This window comes from Dendrobium catenatum, unplaced genomic scaffold (genome assembly GCF_001605985.2).
Source record: "Dendrobium catenatum unplaced genomic scaffold, ASM160598v2 fragScaff_scaffold_1022, whole genome shotgun sequence".
Classification (NCBI taxonomy): Eukaryota; Viridiplantae; Streptophyta; class Magnoliopsida; order Asparagales; family Orchidaceae; genus Dendrobium; species Dendrobium catenatum.
In genome coordinates, this window is record NW_021319484.1 from 2374356 (window position 1) to 2395401 (window position 21046).

General features: G+C 33.9%; 1 protein-coding gene across 1 annotated transcript; it reads right to left on the reverse strand.

Annotated features, from left to right (window-relative positions):
• Positions 1-980: 980 nt before the first annotated feature.
• On the reverse strand, positions 981-19977 carry LOC110107686. The gene is made up of 2 exons (XM_020838017.2): positions 19678-19977; positions 981-1606 (listed from the first exon to the last, which is right to left on the reverse strand). Exons 1-2 carry the CDS (start codon positions 19882-19884, stop codon positions 1373-1375), a joined length of 441 nt encoding a protein of 146 aa, XP_020693676.1. The 5' UTR covers positions 19885-19977; the 3' UTR covers positions 981-1372.
• Positions 19978-21046: the final 1069 nt, after the last annotated feature.

The window sequence follows — 21046 nt, forward strand, 5'->3', positions numbered from 1 at the left end:
TATATGATATTAAAATAATATAGGATGATATGTATATAATATTAAAATTTTGAATTTTATATATATAAACAGGATGGTATAAAGTGGTATGTATGTAAATTTCCCAAAAAAATGTGTGATCAAAATACCCACATTTTTATTGATCTTTAATTTCACATTCAAATATTAAACAGTACAAAATTCAATAATAATAGATATTGTATTCTTGCATATAATATTCAACACAAAAATGTAAATAACTTCAAATTAACATCTTGCTCTAAAATTCTCTTATATAATACTCGAGCTTCCATTCAAATTCTGCTGAGATTTTAGTCTGAATAAATAAAATAGAGAGCATGTTTTTTATATTTAGATATTATTGGACATATAAAGTCAAAATTTTCAATGAAATAAACAAATTTTTTATGAAATTTAACTTATATGTCTTGAAATCATATATACAGAAATGCGTTATAGTGCTCAAGTTAAATATAAAGCTAGGACTCTGATGTACAAAATTATTGCACAGTTTAATGACTTTGATCTCTTTAGAAGGGCTAAAAAAATCATAGCTTTAATGAAGTTGTGTGTATAATTTCTAAGATTTTACAAATTTAAAGATGTGTGGACATATTTTGGCACTTACACTACAACAAAAACTAAGAATTTCCGGCGAACAAAAGCCGCCAGAAATGCCAGCCTAAAATATTGACTTTTCGGCAAATATCCGATGGAAAGCGTGTCAACGGTAACTCCTAACTGGAAAAACTATTCTGTTCAAAGTTCGGACGAGAAAAACCGTCCGAAAACATGAGTGTCCACACTCTATACACATGTACATAATGTATACACACCATATGTACATAATATATACACTCATATATCCGGCCGATTCTTCTCATTCAGACTCCGCACAGAATAATGTCTCTCCAGACTAGGACAATCCTCTCAAACTTGAGAAATAAGTGAAATTTATTTTCATGCGCTGGGTCTAATGCTTTTTCATATAAATTTTACTTTATAAAAAAGAGCAGTACAAATCCCAACATAGGATAGCAAACTAAATCACTAAATCAAATAATTATTTCATGCCAACAAAGAACATCTACTTCTGCCATTTCTTTCCTGCAATCTCCAGTCTCAAATTTTGTATTTAACCTGTTTTCTACCAATACAAGTTGTGTACAAGAGTTTACTGGCAATATTTATCTGTACCATTCAAAACATCATCTCTACTGCACCCATGGAATTAGATCAGAAATCACAGCTACAGACACCTTTCTGCCATTCGTAAGCTCTGTGGGTCTTTTAGTTCTAGTCTTCAGAGTGTATCATCGTCTGTATATTGACAGAGACCATTTGTGAAAGCAAAGGTGGGAAGTTCTCTCTTTCACACCCACCTCAACATTCCCTGGTGTTCCATGCAAGGATGAACATTGCCAGCAATGGAGATTGCATGTTTCCTCAATGGCGCCGGCCTGGTTGTGTACTTAACCTCAAATCTAGGTTTTGAGGCTTGGATTTCATCACCAGAGGTTGTAGGTGGCTGAATCTCATCAAGGAATTCATCGGCCACATCTCCATCTTCGTCTACTCTCAGCCGTCGACTGTACCACCTGAAACCCTAGACCAAATAAAATTAATGTCAGAGAATGGGTTTGTACATAACAGTTACTAATTGTATTTTGGATAAGAATATAAGGGGATTGAGGAGCAAAATACTTAAAACTATATTATTTACATATCTAATGTCTAAAACTATATATTTACTTGAATCACTTCATTAATATGGTTTCTCGTCTTCCCCAAACCCTCAATTTTCTTGACTTCTTGAAAAGGCTAAAACCTCGACGACAAAGAGAATGAGTCACAATGAGATCCCGCTAAGGCAAGCCATCTAGGACGCCAGTGGCTGTGAACTAAACATGGAGGAAGCCCTCAACTATAAAGAATTTGCGAAGGGATCTTGCTTAGGAGGGGACATTAATGGGACCAACAACATTTGAACTTTAAGGAAGAAGAAGAGAAGACAAAATTGAAAGTGCTCTAATACCAATTTACAGTGCAAAAGGCACACCAAGAAGAGGGGGGATTAGTTCTTTTAAAAATTCTTTGGAAATTTGAAAATTTTTTGCTTAAAAAACAAATCTTAAAATATGTGGAAGCAATTAAACAAAAGAGATTAAATAACTCAAAACAAAACGAAAAGCAAGTATGAATTTTTTTTGTTTTTAAAATTGTAGAAAACAAATAACCCCTTTTTTTTTTGTTCTGATTTTCAAACCAAAAATCAACCAAAACTAATCACCAAAATCCTTTTCCATAAATATAATTAGAGTGCAATAAAGTAAATTGCAAATAATGTAATCGCAGAAAAAATAAGAAAATGCAAACTAAGGTTTACAGTGGCTCAATCAAATTGACCTACATCAACTTCCCCAAAGATCCTCCTCTATGGATATTGAACTAAACAATGACTCTCCTTCAACACAAATATAGGCGGAGAAGCCCTTAAAAGAGTGCATAGCTGTGCGACCTTTAAAAAAAAAAAGGCGGAGAAGCCCTTCTCCCTTACCTTTACACTCTTCACACCCAAAGAATCTCCCTCATCTCAACTTCACAGCCCAGCAAAGGTTGTACCTCCTTTCCCCTCCTGACCAGGCGGAGATGCTGACCCCTCCTTTCGCTTCCAACCCCAGCGCAGATATCGATCCCTCCTTTTGTCTCCCAGTCCGGCAGAGGTGTTGAATCCCTAGCCTTCTCAGCTAGCTAGTATTTAGCACCAAAGACTCTCCTTTCTAGAGCTCTTCTCCAAGAACTCCACCAAACACAACCAGAGTACTCAAGAAGAAAGCTAGCTAAAGCAATCGTATAACCCACTCACACCCCTTGACTCCCTCAAGACACTCTCACTCTCTCAACCTCAACTCCTCTCTCTCATTGTGAATGTAGACTTTCTCTAAACTCTCCCTCAAAAAGAAGACGACTTTGACTGCCAAAAGACTCTTGCTACAGGACATAACAAGAATTTATAAAAAAAAGACTCAAAAAAGTCCTAAATTTCAATTTTAAGTATAATGATCATACGGCACAATTTCTAGTTCTTACAACACGATTAGTTCAATTCTGCCACTGTTAGTATTGTACGATGAATAGTGACACAACACGATCAGTTTAATTCCTTCACTGGTCATGTTGTACAAATGAACAGTAGAACGATATGATTAGCTCAATCGAATTACAGCAATCGAATTACAGATCATCCAAGACAAACCAAGGTTCGTTCAGTGAGCTCTTGGGTGAATCATACAGTCCAATACATGATCATGCAGTACGATCTTAAATGATTAATTTGATTCGATTTGATTCCTTAATCCTTGAAATTAAATTATGCAATTTTAATCGATGTTCGTACAGTACAATCAATTCAAATTTTAAATTTGTCTATTTTAAGTAACCAAGATTTGACAGTGGGATTTCTCAAAATAGTTGATTGTCATGTACAGGTAGATCATACAATACAATTAATTATGTAATAATTTTAATTAATCTTAATTAAATATTTTAATTAATTTCTGTTTGAACAGATCATACAGAACAATTTTACTCATACATTACAATCAACAAAAAAATTAAAACATTGAGTTTTCATTCCCTAATTATATTCAAGTTATTGAAGTGTTTGTGAGTGTTTTCATCCAAGAAATTTCGCATTTTTCCACTGTTTTTGGGCTGTTTTTCCTGGATTCCGAAAATTACAAACTAAGCTCCATCATATACTTCAAAAGTGTTTTTAGTCTCTACACTATCAGAGAATGGGTTTGTGCAGACTAGATAAATAGCACATGACATGAAGCAATATCAATAATTGATTTCTACATTAGAATAGAAGTCGGTCATTAAAATTTGCATGATATCAATCTTTTTACAAAAACAACGCTAATAAAAAGTCAGTGATGCCAAGCATAAGTAATTTAAGTTATAGAAGAGAAATGCAATTCAGCCAGTAACATGAAGAAAAGGGTATTAAATAAGGGATCAAGTTTGGCCGGAAAATTTTTTGTTCATTTTCTTTGTGATTGATCGCTCAGGCAGGTTAGTTTATACTGTTCATTCATCAAACCTGATCATGATCACTCTTCAGTATCAATCATCTTTTATCTAACACCATACAATTCATATAACAAAAAAAGCAACGCAATGGAAAAAAACAACCAGAGCTGGCGTTGATTCATGGTGTGCTTGGGATCATTTTTTGGATGCCTATCTAACTGATTTCTATTCAAAAAAATGGAATAATTCCTTATTAGAGACTTGATCCACAAAACAGCGTATTCTTTTAGACTTGAAAAAAACAACCAGAGTTTGTGGATTGATCTTGGATCAACGGATTTCTACTGAATATTATAAATAAGCAACCACGCAAGTCATGGAGCTGTTCCTACAAGTTTGCTCATAAAGCTAAAGCCAATAAAATAAAACGTTAACTTGATCTATATGGAAAAATAAAGACTAGCAGAGCATTAATGGCAATATCATGGATTGAAAACTTTACATGAGTTATAATTATGCAGAATTCAAGTCTTCACATCAACTGCAGCTCTACAGACGGCAATCAAGTGGAGCTTCTTAGTAGATTTAGTAGAGGTTATGTAATATAGTGAACACTTACAACTTAACGTACAAAATTGATATGCAAATTTACAATAGAAAAATGTTTACATTGTAAAACCATTTGAAATTTGTCTGAAAACATGGAGATACTAAAAATCCAGAAGGCATCTATCTATATATGTCGCAGGATTGAATATTTTGTCATCAAATATGAGGCATAATATTTCACAAAGACTTCTTTTGTGAGGGTTCTGTATCACCAAAAAATAAAAACATGCACAAGAAACAAGCCAAAAGCAATGACAAATAATTGAAAATATAAATATAGGAGCAGGATTTTTCCAATCCGATTAAAAAAAGCAGCACCACTATGGGAATAGCATTAGAATGATGTCTAAACTAATTAAAAATTTAGTCAGAACTATCAAATGCAAACCTTAGAACAGGAAACATGACAACAAAGAACCAGCATTTTACGTGCATAGATTTTTCCTATCGCCCAAGTAACAATCAGCTAGACTAACTCAAATTTATTGAAGAAATTCAAGTGCTCAGTTGCAAAATCATAGACTACAAAATACAATGATGAACTTTATGGTATATCTACCTCAAAGTTAATTACATCATTCTACAACTGTTAACCCAACAAGCCAAACCTAAGAATTATTTCCTCAAACAATTTGCAACCAGATTGACCATTAAATCGAGGAGAAAAAATTTACAAGATGGAAACATGGACAAAAAATTAGGGACTAAAAATCTTCGATACTAACATTGGTCTAATTGAGTGGAAGGAATAGAAATGAAGAATACTAACAAACTTCTAGCTAGAACTAGCACTCCTTGGCTATTCCAACAATTAACAAATCAGTATTAGAAAGAGAGGAATAAAGTTTCCAGCTGATCTGAAACAAGTTTAAGTATTCGAGGCATATGGAAAAGGTTGCATTAAATTACATCATTTTTATTAGAAAGCCTCAAATTGGCAGATAAATTAACTCCATTTAGGCATGTGCACCTCATTATCTTCTGACATCAGTTTTTTCAACAACCTGCCTCTAAATTCAGAATTCTTTTTCCTAGAAGTCACAAACTCTACATTTTATTTTAACACTTAACTTTGTTATTATATTCAAAAGGTCTTCCTTTTGCATTTCTACTTTTTCTGGTCACTACAACTTTCAAACAATGATATCCTGGAAAAAGTTATTAAACAAGGAAAACAAAGTAAAAGTGTACATGGGATTGAAACTTAGGAAGCCAAAGGGCAACAAATCATTCTAGCGGCTTCTTAACAGATTCATGCACCTTGTAAACTCAATTTTCTCGTAGAATTTGGCCATGCTGATCCTAATCCATCAATAAGAAGCCTAAATCAACTGTTTCATATATCTGTAAAATTAATTTTGTGGAACCTCAAAAATCAGTATGAAAGTATTCATCAGGTACACGGGGGAAAACAGTGAGATATGTGGCTGGTGGAAAATATAGATAAAAGTTTGATGATTTAAGAACGCTAAAAGTTCAATAAGAGACCCATAGGAAAGGAAACAACAATCATACATCATACATGTATGAGATAAACTAATTTTGTAGAAACCTAATGTTGGATTCAATAACTTGAATCGATGAATCAAAAATTATAACTAACGTGCAGTAATTTCTTCTAAAAAATAAATCAAGTACAGCAAAGTTAGAGTATCTTTAAGAATCCAAACAAAAAAGGGTTGGGATAAAACAAATAATTAACTAAACTTAAGCAGTTTTTACAAATAGATGGTGGGCCTATTTAGTTTGGATTTAAGAGAAGCTAATGTTACTTAAGCCCATCAAACTAAAGAACACACCAATTAAACTAAAAATTATAGTTCTGTGGTATGCATGCAAATCACCCTAATAGTTAATCACTATGGAGGAGGTTGAGAGAAATCCATCAATAATTTTTGACCTATTCGAAATTATTTGTCATAATATTTCGCGATGACTTTAACCAATATGAAAGTAGCCAAGAGAAATCAGCCCAAAAATTTTTATTAATGGATAATGTTACTTCTAGGGAAAAGATCGAGAATAATTACTTGTTGGCTTGTGCTAAATATATTTGTCTTGGTTAAATTCTCATCAAAAAGTACATATTTAGATATTCTTGCAAATTAGATGGTGTGACCTCGTTATCATCATCCTCAAACCATTTATCTACTAATGGCATATCATCACAAAATAAGGGACCCTCAATATCCTTTAAATCCATTTTCTTCAAATTTCTAGCACTCAATCTCTTGTTATATATGAAGTGCATTAAAGAGTTCATCCTTAAGGTAGTCAGATGATTTCTCCTTTTCGTATGAACTTGATTATATATACTCAAATTTCGCTAACATACAAATGACAAACATGCAAGTCATAATACCTTAAAAAGCAAATCATCGTAGTTCTAGAGTGTCATCACCAAACTAGATCCATCATTTAACTAAATTTGAGAGAAAAAAGTGAAGTTAAAATTGAGTGAGTGCTTACTTATTTCAATTAGTAAATATTAAATTTTACCTAGAGAATGTTTTGCCACAATATATTTGGTTTAATGTAGTCCAAAGAAATCTTTTTCATTCCTGAATGGTACAAGTTGCATATCACCATTCACCCTCTCAATTGAGTAAGCAATCAACCTATCCATACAATGATATAGTTCTAATTTAATCTCAAAATAAGTAGACTTATTCTCTTCACATTGGAAATGAGGATTAAAGTAATATCCACCAACATGCAAATGATGATGGATCTGAAACTCGCACCTCTTATAAATAATTTGCCAAATCTCTTGTAGTTGGACTCCATCCTAAGTTATGGGTTATCAACTCTTTAACCTTTTCCATTCTATTGTGAATGAAGCCACTGGTTAACTTTTTCTCTGTATCCACCATCCTCAAAGCTTAAAATAAAGGCCTTATCATTATTGCATACATAACACTCAACAAAATCTTTCATTCAGATAAACCTTGCTAACTTCTTTTTCCTTGTGTTTCTTTTCCAAAGCACAATCAATGAATCAAGCATTGTGTGCAAGTGAGCATAGCCTCCAAAAGTTGACAAACTTCCATTTGAGTTCTTTTTTAGAAAACTTCCTCATCCAAGTCAAAACTTAGGAATGGTTGTAGATGAATTTTCTTATCTTGTTTGCTTTAGTCAAAGCATTTTGTGCTGAGACAAGTCACCAAGTTTTTCTAAAATCAAATCCATAGTGTATGTAGGATGTCAAATACAAACATTTTCTTTTCTCAATCAACTTATTCCCAGTTGTCCTATAAGCACTAGCATTATCTATCACAAATTGTACCACTAAATGCTCTCTAATTTCATATATCACTCCATCAAGCAATCCAAAAATATATTTTGCCTGATTGACCTGATTAGATTCTTTAATGGATTTTAATAAAATAGCTCCATGGGGATTGTAAATCAAGATATTAATCAAGCTTTTATTAATTATATCAGATCAACTATCATACATGATCGTCACTTTAGCCTAACTAAATCATTCAAATTTTCTCAATGACTGTTTTTCAGTATTATTCAGCTCCTTTAATATTTAAGTTCTCAAATCATACATTGATGGAAATTTTAGGCCGCAATTATTAGCATCTATGATCATAAGGAAAGAAGAAAAAATGTTGAAATATTAAATGGAATGGCATTCTCATAAAAGAACATTCTAATATCCATGCAAACAGGCCTGCGCTCCTCTCTAGCATTCTCATGAGACATCTTTTGAGCTACCCTCATGTCATGATCCTTGTCATCCTCCAAATTTATCATATACATTAATCCATGGTTCCTATTGCACCTCTAGTTGACATTGTTGCAAAGATGAAGAAGAATCTTTGCCACTACACTCACTCAAATAATAAAATCCAACATCAATTGTCTAATCAAATTATTGTTGTGTCAAATGCTTTGACATCATCACCCTACTTATAAATGCATAGGTCTATTCTTTCATTTCTTTAGGCACCTAAGCACATGGTGTGACATTTATGTGCTGGCCAAAAAAGAGTTTCATCATCCTTTAACAATCTTCTCACAATCATTGTAGTTTAGATAAATATTTGTTTTCTTATTCCTTCCAATATCAACTTGCACATAATGTCCCCATCTTGAATCCTTGTCCAACTACGCTTTTATCCTTACCTCTTAAGTATTTTCGAAAAATTATAACAAAGTTTAATTTTAAAAAAGTGAACAAGCAAATAATTTAAAAAAAAACTATATAGATAAATAAATAATTTTCAGATTAAGAAACTAAAAGAATAAAATTATAATATTATTGACAAGAAGAGATGTTGAAGAGAAGAGATAAGAACTTTCACCCTTATTGAAGAAGAATGCATGGCAAGGAGAAAAGAGGCGACCGACGACTAGGAGGAGGTGGTAAGTAACAATGAGGAAGGGTGTGACAGTCTAGAACGTGAAAGACAAGAGGGTAGGACAATAGGAGCTCGAGACCATAAAATAATAGGACTAAGAGATAAAGTGGGCATGATTGGTTAAAAAGAAAAGGGGTTTACTTAAAAACCAATCAATGGATATTTTAAGACTCATGCCTCACAAAAATTGAGTCAAAACACACATTGGGTTGCACCTCATTTTGTGTGAGGTGGACGCCTCACATGAAAATATTAAGGCCCACGCCTCACAATGTAAATAATCAAATTATGCTGAAACGAGCCTCAATTTGTAAAATTTTAAATCCTAACTCAAATGATCATTGCAAATAACCAAAGCACACTCAAACACTCAAACAAAGAAACTCATGATTGATAAGGTTTGGAAACCTAAATCTATGACTCCCAAGTTGGTCCTCAGTGTACTAAACATATCATGACTTAATAGTTTTGTAAAGATATTCATCGATTGACTCACCTTTTTAATAAATTGAACATCCACGTCCCCTTTTAGCACATGATCTATATGATGAAATTGTGACAAATGTCTATGAGCTTAGTCCAACAGTGCCATATTGGATTTTTCATATTACATATATCACTAGTGTTGTGACATATTCCAAGTATCATATCCATTGAAATTCCAAAATCAAGAAGTTATTGTTTAAGCCATAAAGCTTGGGCAATTTAATTCCCCACTCAAATGAATTGAGCTTTAGCAATTAACAATGCAACTAAATTCTATTTTTTGCTTGACAATGAAACCAATGAATGTCCTATGAACTGACAAATTCCTGATATGCTCTTCCTATTTACCTTACATCCCATAAAGTCAAAATCTAAATATCATATAATATCAAATAATGTGTTATTCTTAGGATATCAAATTCCCAACCTAACCTAAAGGTACTTATTAGATATCTAAAAATCCATTTAATGACACTATCAGATAAGATTCTTTTTTTATCAGCTTGAAATCGTGCACACAAGAAGACATTAAATATGATTTCATTTCAATTTATGCAAAGATATATTGGTGATCCAATTATACCTCTATAATGCTTAGAACATACAGATTAACCGCTAACATATGTATCTAGCTGTGTACTCTTACATTCTTTTGTCATATTTCTTAATAAGCTCTATTATATACTTAGTCTAAAACATAAATAATAAAGTCTTTTCTTGTTTAACATAAAATCCTGAAAGTAAACCAACTCCTCCATCATACTCATCTCAAACTCATGATCCATGCTTTAAGAAAATTCTTTATACAATGAACCATCTATAGTCCCAGAGAGTATGTCGTCATTATCGTATTTTAACCCAAATTTCTTATTGAATGATGTCTATTGGTAACTCCCTTAGTAAATTCATTTTGAAGTAAGAACATTAAGCTTTTCATACCACACTCTAAAAGCTTATTTTAGTCCATACAACGCTTTCTTCAACTTATACATCTGATCAAGCTATTTTAAACTTTCAAAGTCCACGGGCTGCTTAACATATATATCATCTTTTATAATTCCATTTAAAAAGAAACTTTTATGCCTATTTGATATAATGTGAAACCTTGAAGCATTCAAATGCAAGTAACAATCTGATAGCCTTAAGTCATGCCACTGGTGTAAGGATTTCTTCGAAATCTCTCTTATATTTTATTGAAACTTTTTGCAACTAACCTCAATTTGTCTTTAATAACTCCAGAGTCATTCAGTTAATTTTTAAAGATTCATATAGTTTCTAGAATAGTTTGATTGGTAGGTGACGTAGGTCCTTATAGTAACTCCAAAATATTATTTCTACTTAGGGGCTGTTTGGTTGTCTGAATTAGGAGTGTAAAGTAAAACAAATGCATGCATTTACTAAATTTGATTGTTTGTTTAATTTTGAGTGGAACAAATGAAAACCCTCCGAAGGATTATGGGTGTATTACGGACACTGTTTTAAGCGAATTACAAACCCGCTCATATCGAGCGGGTTCTAAATTCGCTCGACGAAAATTCATTCTCCTCCCTGAAGCCACTTTGCCATTCTAGGAAACGAGATTCGTCGTCAATAGAAACGACGAGTACGACGGCGGAGGGCGTCGGCTGAAAGCCGCGGTATCCAAGTCCTATCTTCCATCCCTCCTCGCCACCGGAGTAGAGACGTCTCATCCAACACCGCCGCTGCCGATTCACCGACGTAAGAAAACCAAGTTGGGTCCGACCGCTGCCTCCTCTTCCTCACCTTCACCCCTTTTTATAATGAAAATAGGAGTCGAGAGATTGGTGTTCTCTCTTTATTTCTCTCTATCTCTCAGTGCTTGCATGAGAAGCCGTCACAGCCAGGGGAGATCAGAAGTTTACTGTGGAGTTTGGGAGCAGTGGAGTTGGTGAACTCAGGAAGAAATCGGATAGGAAGGCTCTATCGGAGGTTGAAAGCGATGGGAAGGCTGGATTTGAGGTCGGAACTAAAGAAGGTGGAATCGGCTTGGGATTTACGGCAGGGAGAAGAAGAAATCTAAGAAATGACGGGAGCAGGAGGAAGAAGTAGTTCGACTCTGCTTGCAGGCGTGGAATGAGCGAGGAGAAGTTGAATCCCAAGCTCGGTTGTTTAGAGCTCATATATGTAGCCGAAGAAGTGGGACAAAGGATTTCATTTGATCTCCTCTTAACGCAAGCAGAGGCAGATAGATAAATTATTTGATGCAAGTGAATTATTTAATGATCTAAAAATATTTTTGTTAATATTCTTTAAATGTCCCCATTTAATCCTAGAAAATGGTTTTACTTTATTTTTAATTTTATGCCAATTTATCTTAAAGTTCAAAACTAATAATCGATGTTGGGTACATAAATTTTCACTCGGAATAACTTTACAATCTTTGCAATCTAAACGATTTAATTTTCTAATAAGAAAATAGTCAATCTGGGTTGTATTATATCCATTTTTATAAGTGATGAGATGCTCATTCCTTTTCTTAAATAAGGTATTAGCAATTGAAAAATCATAAGCTAAACAAAAATCCAATATGGTTTTGCCACCTTCATTCATCGTTCCAAATTCATGGCCAACATGAATGTTTTTAAAATCATCTACCTCTCTACCAACATGTCCATTTAAATATCCTCCAAATAAAACTCTTTCTTCAAGAGGTATTTTTTGTATTAATTCTTCTAAGTCATTTTAAAATTTTAATTTAGAACTCATACCCAAACGTACTTGAAGAGCATAAACACTTATAATATTAACAATATTATCATCAACAACAATCTTTAAAGCTATATTCTATCTTCAATCCTATTAATTTTTATAACATTATCCTTTAAACTCTTATCTATAATAACACCTACACCATTTCTAGTATGACTCCTACCCGAATACCAAAGTTTAAATCATAAACTATCAATTTCCTTAGCCTTCTCTCCAACCCATTTAGTTTACTGAATGCACAAAATATTTAACTTCCTATAAATCATAATATCTATTAATTTCATTAATTTTCCTATAAGGGAACCTATATTCCAAGTTCATATCCTAATTTTAGTTTCATGGACTAGCTTCTTTGCCCACATCCGTCCTTGATGTGGGAACCCTTGCCTATTTAACACTGCACCCGGCCGCCGGTGCAGCGGCCCTAGCACACTTGTCACTGTATTCAGGCCATACAGTGCATCGCTTCCAGGGGACGCCCTAGTATTAAAATTCCAAAATCAAGAAGTTATTATTTAAGCCATAAAGCTTGGGCAACATAACTCCCCACTCCAATGAATTGAGATTTAGCAATTAACAATGCAACTAAATTCTATTTTTTGCTTGACAATGAAACCAATGAATGTTCTATGAACTAACAAATTCCTGATATGCTCTTCCTATTTACCTTACATCCCATAAAGTCAAAATTTAGATATCATATAATATCAAATAATGCGTTATTCTTAGGATATCAAATTCACAACCTAACCTAAAGGTACTTATCAGATATCTAAAAATCCATTTAATGACACTATCAGATAAGATTCTTTTTTTATAAGCTTGAAATCGTGCACACAAGAAGACATTAAATATGATTTCATTTCAATTTATGTAAAGATATATTGGTGATCCAATTATACCTCTATAATGCTTAGAAAATACAGATTAACCACTAACATATGTATCTAGCTATGTACTCTTACATTTTTTTGTCATATTTCTTAATAAGCTCTTTTATATACTTAGTCTAAAACATAAATAATAAAATATTTTCTTGTTTAACATGAAATCTTGAAAGTACACCAACTCCTCCGTCATACTCATCTCAAACTCATGACCCATGCTTTAAGAAAATTCTTTATACAATGAACCATCTATAGCCCCAGAGAGTATGTCGTCATTACCGTATTTGACCCAAATTTCTTATTGAACGATGTCTATTGGTAACTCCCTTAGTAAATTCAATTTTGAAGTAATAACATTAAGCCTTTCATACCACACCCTAAAAGCTTATTTTAGTCCATACAATGCTTTCTTCAACTTATACATCTGATCAAGCTATTTTAAACTTTCAAAGTCCACGGGCTGCTTAACATATATATCATCTTTTATAATTCCATTTAAAAAGAAACCTTGAAGCATTCAAATGCAAGTAACAATCTAATAGCCTTAAGTCATGCCACTAGTGTAAGGATTTCTTTGAAATCTATCTCTTATATTTTATTGAAACCTTTTGCAACTAACCTCACTTTGTCTTTAATAACTACACAGTTTATTTTTAAAGATTCATTTAGTTTCTAGAATAGTTTGATTGGTAGGTCCTGATAGTAACTCCAAAATATTATTTCTAGTTAATTGATTTGATTTCTCATACAAAGCCACTATCTAGTATCTAGAATTCATTGACCAATGCTGCTACTCTAGTTGGTTTTATCAAGGAAATAAATGCAATAAGGTTCACTTCCTACCTAAGTGCATTCCAAATCCTAACTCCCACATATTGATCTACAATAATTACATCATTAGAAAGACTAAATGCATATTTTCACTCTATAGGAAGAGACTTTACCTCCTTAGCAGGATCAAAGTGATAGGATTTTTATTTTATCTCCAGTCATGTGCCTCGAAAATCCATTGCCAAGGTAACAGATGCCTCCACCAGTCCTACCATGGAGATTGATCCAGAAAAAATAGGTTTTGATTTTGAGTTCACTAAAAGATGCAAATAACCATGATGTGCAGCCCTAAATATAAGGTACTCACCTGTACTTAGTGCTCATGCATCTTCTGTTAGTGCACATTTTTGTTATATGTTCATATAAACCACTTGAGTAACATCTAATGCTTGACATGGAATGTATTAACTTTTTATTTGTTCTACATTTTTTTATTATGGGTAGTGGTAGATGAAATATGCGACGGTTGTTTATATAGTGCATGTAAGTGAAATGTAGTATAGTGGAAGATGCTAATATATTTAGTTTTTATCTCGTATCTTGATTAGCACTAGTAAGTGATCATATTCTAACATATAAATCATACTTTATTTTATCCATAACCAAAAAACACTTTTTACATTAAATGATATTCCTTTTCAAATTTTATACAAGGAGTTCATCTCATCTAAACCATGCTAAAAGATGCTATGTTCCCTCTCTAAGCATGCAAAATTCTTTTTTAAAGTAGAATGTTTCTTTCTAAGCATTATAAAACTATAATGCAATTTTGCAATTAGTAAAAGCAATTCATTATAAAGGATATCATATACATATTCTGTTTGAGTCCCCTGAGCCATCAAGCATGAGTTATTGACGTGCTTCTAAAATAATCCATATGACTTTTTTAGCCTTTTTTTTTTTTAATATATCTTGGGATCATATTTTGCTTCTAATTTCTCCTACTGAGCTGAGGTTTTGAGAGCTGGAGTGATGGACATTCTCATTTGACGAAATTAAACAAGTGGGGGCTGACACATTAATCAATAATTTTATTTTCACGCAAGCCATGCAAGACTCCGCATTTGTATATGCTCTCGTGGTTTTAAAAGAAAATCGGGAAGAGGGGTATGTAACATAAAAAGTTGAACTTTTGTTATAGCAGTATCAAGATGTATTCCAACCCAATCGCCCAATTGGTTTACTTCCTATGACGGATGTACAACAAAAGATGGATTGTTTCAAGAGCTGTCATTCCACATTGGCTAGTATACTGAACACATCCCAAAGAATATGAAAAATTGCAACATCAAGTGAAAGAACTCCTTCCTAAGCACCTAATTAATAAGGGTGTCATTCCATGCACTATACCCACTTTACCAGTCCTAAATAAAGGCAACATGTGATAAATGTGTATTGATAGTCGAGCAATAAATAATATTACAATAAAAATGTGAATCGTGATTCCTTGATTAGACAATATGTTTAATCAACTACACGGTGCCTCTTTAATCCAAAATTCACTTGTGTAATGGGTACCATCAGATATCACGGAGATGGAAGACATAGGGAATACTACATTTAAGACATGAGATGGATTATACAAAAGGAAGGAGATGCATTAGGCCATTCCAAAGCACCCAACACCCTTATGCATTTTACAACTCAAATTTGTCGGCCATTCTTTGGCAAGTTCATGTAGTATACTTGATGACATCATGGTTTATCTTTGTACCTTAGGAGCTTGTAAACCCAAGGAATCCCTCTGTTTTCTTTAATCAACAAGTGCTTCCATCAGGTTCTCTATTGTCTAATTGTGCTTGTTTAATTCTTTTTTTTTTTTTTTTTTTTTTTTTTTTTTTTTGTTCATCATTGATCTAGCCTTTTCTCTTCTTGAGTTAAATTGCAGGTTGTTAGAATTCCAGCAAAACTTCTTTTCAGCCCACTTTTGGAAGATGGGCAGAAGTTACACCAATTGGAGGAGGAGTGGGGAGGTATCGGTCAGGTAGCAAGTGACAAGTGACGGGAAACATCAAATCAGAGGTGCAGCAGTTACGAGCACTTCCCTGCATCCTTCTTTTGGCCTGATCTGGAGAAGAAGAACAAGGAAAAGGAATTCTTGTGGTTGTTTGTTATTTCACGTAATTTATGTAATCTTTTCTTCTCCATTTCTTTTAATTAGCTGGTAGTTTGCTTAAGGTTCCTGAAGTTCTAGTATTGCAGAAGTTATCCTTTTTTTATCCCACCTATCAATGTCACATTGCTTGATCACTTGATTACTTGATTACAGTTATCTCCAAAAATACTTATGAAAAAGGTGAATTCAACAAGCAACTCAGCTAAAAGAGCATTCTTGAAAGAACTGGCAAGAACGTAGACATTACTTCTTGATAATGAAACTCTAAATTTGACCAGAAAATGGCCTCATGCTCGTCATGGGTTCCACTAATAAAGAGGGTATGCAGCTAAGGGTATTAAAAAAACAAGGAGAACAGGAGTATTTATTTCCTTCTTGGCAAAAGATGAAAGTGTGAACAGTAAAAAGGTTCTTCATCAATGACATTCAAATGCAAGTATAAAGGCTGCGTAGCAATGCATGAACTTATCCAAACAAAAGATACAAGTTGCTGTATAAAACTATAACATGATTGGAAACATTCAGTTCACCAAATATACTACTCTTACTCTAGCAGTATAGCAAATAATGCACTCCACTTAAAAAAAGCTAAGACCTAACTTAGAGGCAAATGGGTTTGCTGGCATCTTACATGCAAAATTATTCTAGTAGCATATGCGACTTGTTTGTTTTTCCACCATCTCAATGTTGCAACTAAAGATAATTGTAATCTTGGAAACAGGCAAACAATCTAAATCCTAGCTTCTAGCTATCTTGACGAAATAGGAACCAAAAAATAAAAATCAAAAGATAGACAACTGTTGATCATTCATGTTGGCTGGTATTTTATAGATCTAATCGCGAACTGAACATATAATTATTGGTAGGTAGGTTGCACTTACATGCAACTACTACTCTAATCGAGATAACAACATTTTTCAAGTAATATTGAACTAAAGTGTCGGTGATGAGGACATCCGAACTTCGGAACTTGGAGGGTATACCAGAGACGTGGTCGTCGATCTACGGCCGCGATTGCGCCACTTTACTTTTGATCATCATTGTATTAGAATTATTTGTATTAGTTTATTTTTGTGTTATGAGTTATTATTGCATTTTCTATTTATACCCTCATTTGAGGGTCTAGTTATGTGCAAGCCCTAGGGGCAAGTTGGTATTTTATTTTTCTTTCATTGTAATAAGGCTATTTAAAGGCCACCTCCTTCTCCTTGGAGGCTAATGAATAATATTACATGAAAATTTCTGCACTTGTGTGCTTTTGGGAGAGTTTGTGAGCTCTTGAATATTGAAGTCCCTAGGTGAGGGCATCGTAATACCCACCAACCGCAGGAAGTGTTCGGGTTCGTGATTGATCTTCGCCTTCCCCTCCCTTGCTTCTCTTCGCCCCTACAAACCGCCGGCCTACCCCTCCTTCCCTTCCCCAACTATCGGCATCCCATCCCACTTCCCCTCCTCGACTGAACCAACACCACCCTCACAAGGCCAACCGGTCTACCCTCTCCCTCCTTCAAACTGACGGCCACCACTCCCCTCCACCCCTAACCGCCGACCCTACATCCCCTTCCCTACTACACAAGCCGCCAGCCACAAAGGCATAACCCTCCATCTTCCATTGGCTCCACTAATTCCATCTTGCATTCAAAGCCATTCCAATTTTAGCCTTCTTAATTTGTTAACAAATTTGAGTTCAAAATTCAAACAAATTTGAATTTGAATTTGTTTCATAATTAAAAATTCCTATTTTAGGAAAGTTAATTAAATTAAGTCTAATTATATTTGATTTAAATTAACTCTTCCTAATTTAAGATCCCAATTAGAGCAAGATTTAATTCATTTCCCTAAACCCTATCCCACATGCTCATGTCGTTGCCCCTTCCTTCTCCCCTCTCTCTCTCCCACATTAACTCCTCTCCTTTTAGGGAAATCAATTTAGTCTCTCGTTAAGGAGTAATTTTCCCTCTTTTCCCTTACTTGGAATTCAAATTTCAAAACCTGATCCTCTCTCACTCAAATCTGAAATTCTATTTCAAATTTTTGGAAGATGCTTTCTTCCCCTCGTTTTGGTCGACTACCCACCTTCCCCTTGCCACCACTATTCTCGGATTGAAGCTTCACCTAAGGAAGAGAGAAGAGATCACACCACTTCCCCTCCCACACTTAACAAACTTCTCTACCCACGCATGGCGGATCCTCTTCAACTCACCATTCTTCAACCCCAACCTCGAGATTGACCAAACTGTAGAGGACTACGTGGAGAGGATCGTCTTCACCCTCGCCGAAGCTATTCACGAACAATTTTCTTCCGTCCAATGGCGGGTTATTTCTAAATCCTGAGCAAGGTGAATCTTTCCCCCAAATCTTTTCCTATCTAAATCCTACCCTAACTTGTGGTTTTAATTAAGTCATCAAGGTTGTGTTAACTCCCTCCGGTAAACCTAATAATTTAGAGAGTTGATTGAGGGGCTTATTTTCATAGTGACTAGTCTCTTTGTTAATTTTGGGATTTCTTATTGGAATCCTTTCATGTATGCTATGTTTTGAATCATTGATTATTTTGTGATCCTAACTTTTAATTGTGTGACTTGGCCTAAGCTAGTCTCATCTCTTTCTTGTTTTATTTCATCGTTTAATTATTACAAGTATTTTAGTGAATAAAGCTCTCTAAATTAAATTGTGCAAGATTCTTTTCTAACATCGCTTAGACATTTAAGTCCTGCATCAGTCGGCCTTCCAATAACCTAGTTAGGAGAGTAGGTGTATTATATTCGACCTATGTCAAGAACTATAGAGGCAAACCTAAAAAAACTTGGTTAAAAAGTATTAGAAATACTTTTGTTTATTATATTTAAATGAGAATTTAACTCTTAATAGGACACAATGAAGAAAAAAGATTAATGTAGCCGACCACCCTAGTGGGATAAATGATTGATGTTGTTGTTGTATTGGATTTTTTTTAACCATAACAGCCAAGTGAGATACACTAGATTATTGTATTTTTTGGGATGTTCCCAGGGGATCCACGGACCCTGATATACTAAACCAAGTCAAGATGGTTCTTCTGAAATTGGATAAATTAATTGAATTGGCCATAAGATCTGAAAACTGAGAATAAAAGCAGCTTCAAGTTTCATAACTATGGTAATAAAAATCTAGAGATAAAATGCAGAGGCTTCCAGAAATGTAGGTTCTTGAGAGGAGCTCACATGCCCTACCCGACCCCTGCTTTGCATATAGGCTTTTTCCTAGCCACAAATCCGTAACCTCCAGATAACAAAAATTGTACAAATTAAAGTAAGAAGTTAAAAAAGTTCAGTTTGTGGATTCTGGAGACAAAATTATATAAATAGATTTATCTGCATAAGTCTCAGATAACAAGTCATCGCTAACGCCCATCGAACTTTTTTTAACATCATTTGATTAGCATGGAAGCCCTGATTCCTTCTTGATCTTTCTTATCATTATAATCGCCCTCAGTCCCATTGGCCTCCAGTTAAAGAAACCGTCACAATACTTTATAAATGACAAGACCTAAGCTTTGACTTGCAAAGTGGTTAGATATTTTAACAGACAAGAAGCCGAGTAGGTAAAAAGGGAAGAAGAAGAAGTGTACCTGGACTCCTCCTTCCCCAACGCTACATGGGATGATGACGGGACCGAGGCTGGGCTTCTCAGCAGCAACAGGTACCTGCACGCTAAATCCTCGCCCCGGCCGTCGCTGCGCGCTGTCATTGAGCTTGTCCCCGTCCTCTTCCCCAACGGCGTGGGCCTCGTCCTTCACAAACCCTAGGATTGTGCCGATCCTGCGGAAGAATCCCATGGAATCCACCGTTGTCCACAGAGAAGGCGAAGCGAGGACAGTCCAAAGAAAAGAGCTTTCTTACAAGAAGTTCATTCGGTCGCCTCGTTTTGTTAACCTTCGATTTCAACTGTGAGATGGCTGTTCGGCTGCAAGTAGGATTTTACTCGAAGATTAGGAAATCCTGTAATTTCATATTTACTGAATTTTATGCGTTAAATTTGATCAATTAAAATAAAATTTTGTTAAATTATTTCAGAATTTAATTTTTTATATTTATTTTATTTATATAATTTTAACTAAATTCTAATAAATAATTGATAGCATATTAAGGTAATTAATTAACTTTTATTAATATTAATTAAATTATTGAGAATAAATTAATGAATACATAAAAATATTAAGATTAAAGTAATTACTTAACAAACGCACACACTTATGTAATTTACTTGGTATATATATATATGATACGGCATCACAAAATTAGCTTGATCGGGCACGAATCTCGAGGCAAAAGGTGAAATGACTTTTTTAAGTTAAATAGGCTATACTCCTGGATTACTAAGTCAATGATTTAAAGAAAAATGGAGGAGAAAGGGGATTTAAGATTTTGGAGTAATTGAAATATTCATTTTGATAGTTTGAGAAGATTTACACCAAGGCTTCGTTTGGAACATCTTTGTATCGATTTTTAAAACAGTTTTTTAGTAAATAATTTTTAATTCAAGAAATTTATGTACTAAAAAGTTGTTTTAGAAAACATCAAAAAAAATTGTCTGAAATGAAGTCTAAATTCTGATTAAATTCATCTACTAAAAAAATCCCTTAATTGGAAAAAGTTATGCATGTTATCGTGATTCAAATTTAATGATAATTAATTGTATAATCTAAAATTAATGAAAATTTTTATTTATTAATCACTTCTTATATATATTTTTTAAATAAATTATAAGACTATAAATTTTATTTAATAAAATTATAATCTTGATTTATTATCTTTCATATTAGATCAATTTGCACAACTATTCCCTACAGATTTTTCATTTGGATAAATATACTTCAAAGACAATATTGACAAAAATGCCCTTAAAAATAGATAGTGCCAATATCCCACTCATAACACAGAGAAGCCTCATTCTTGAGCTAGTTTAAGTAGTTCAACCTAGTTCTAACCTTGTTCTGT

Coding starts and splice junctions, on each gene's coding strand:
- LOC110107686 (XM_020838017.2), bottom strand. CDS start 19,884: ATGGGATTCTTCCGCAGGATCGGCACAATCCTAGGGTTTGTGAAGGAC. Junction 1,607..19,677: donor TTGGGGAAGGAGGAGTCCAG/GTACACTTCTTC, acceptor TATTTGGTCTAG/GGTTTCAGGTGGTACAGTCG.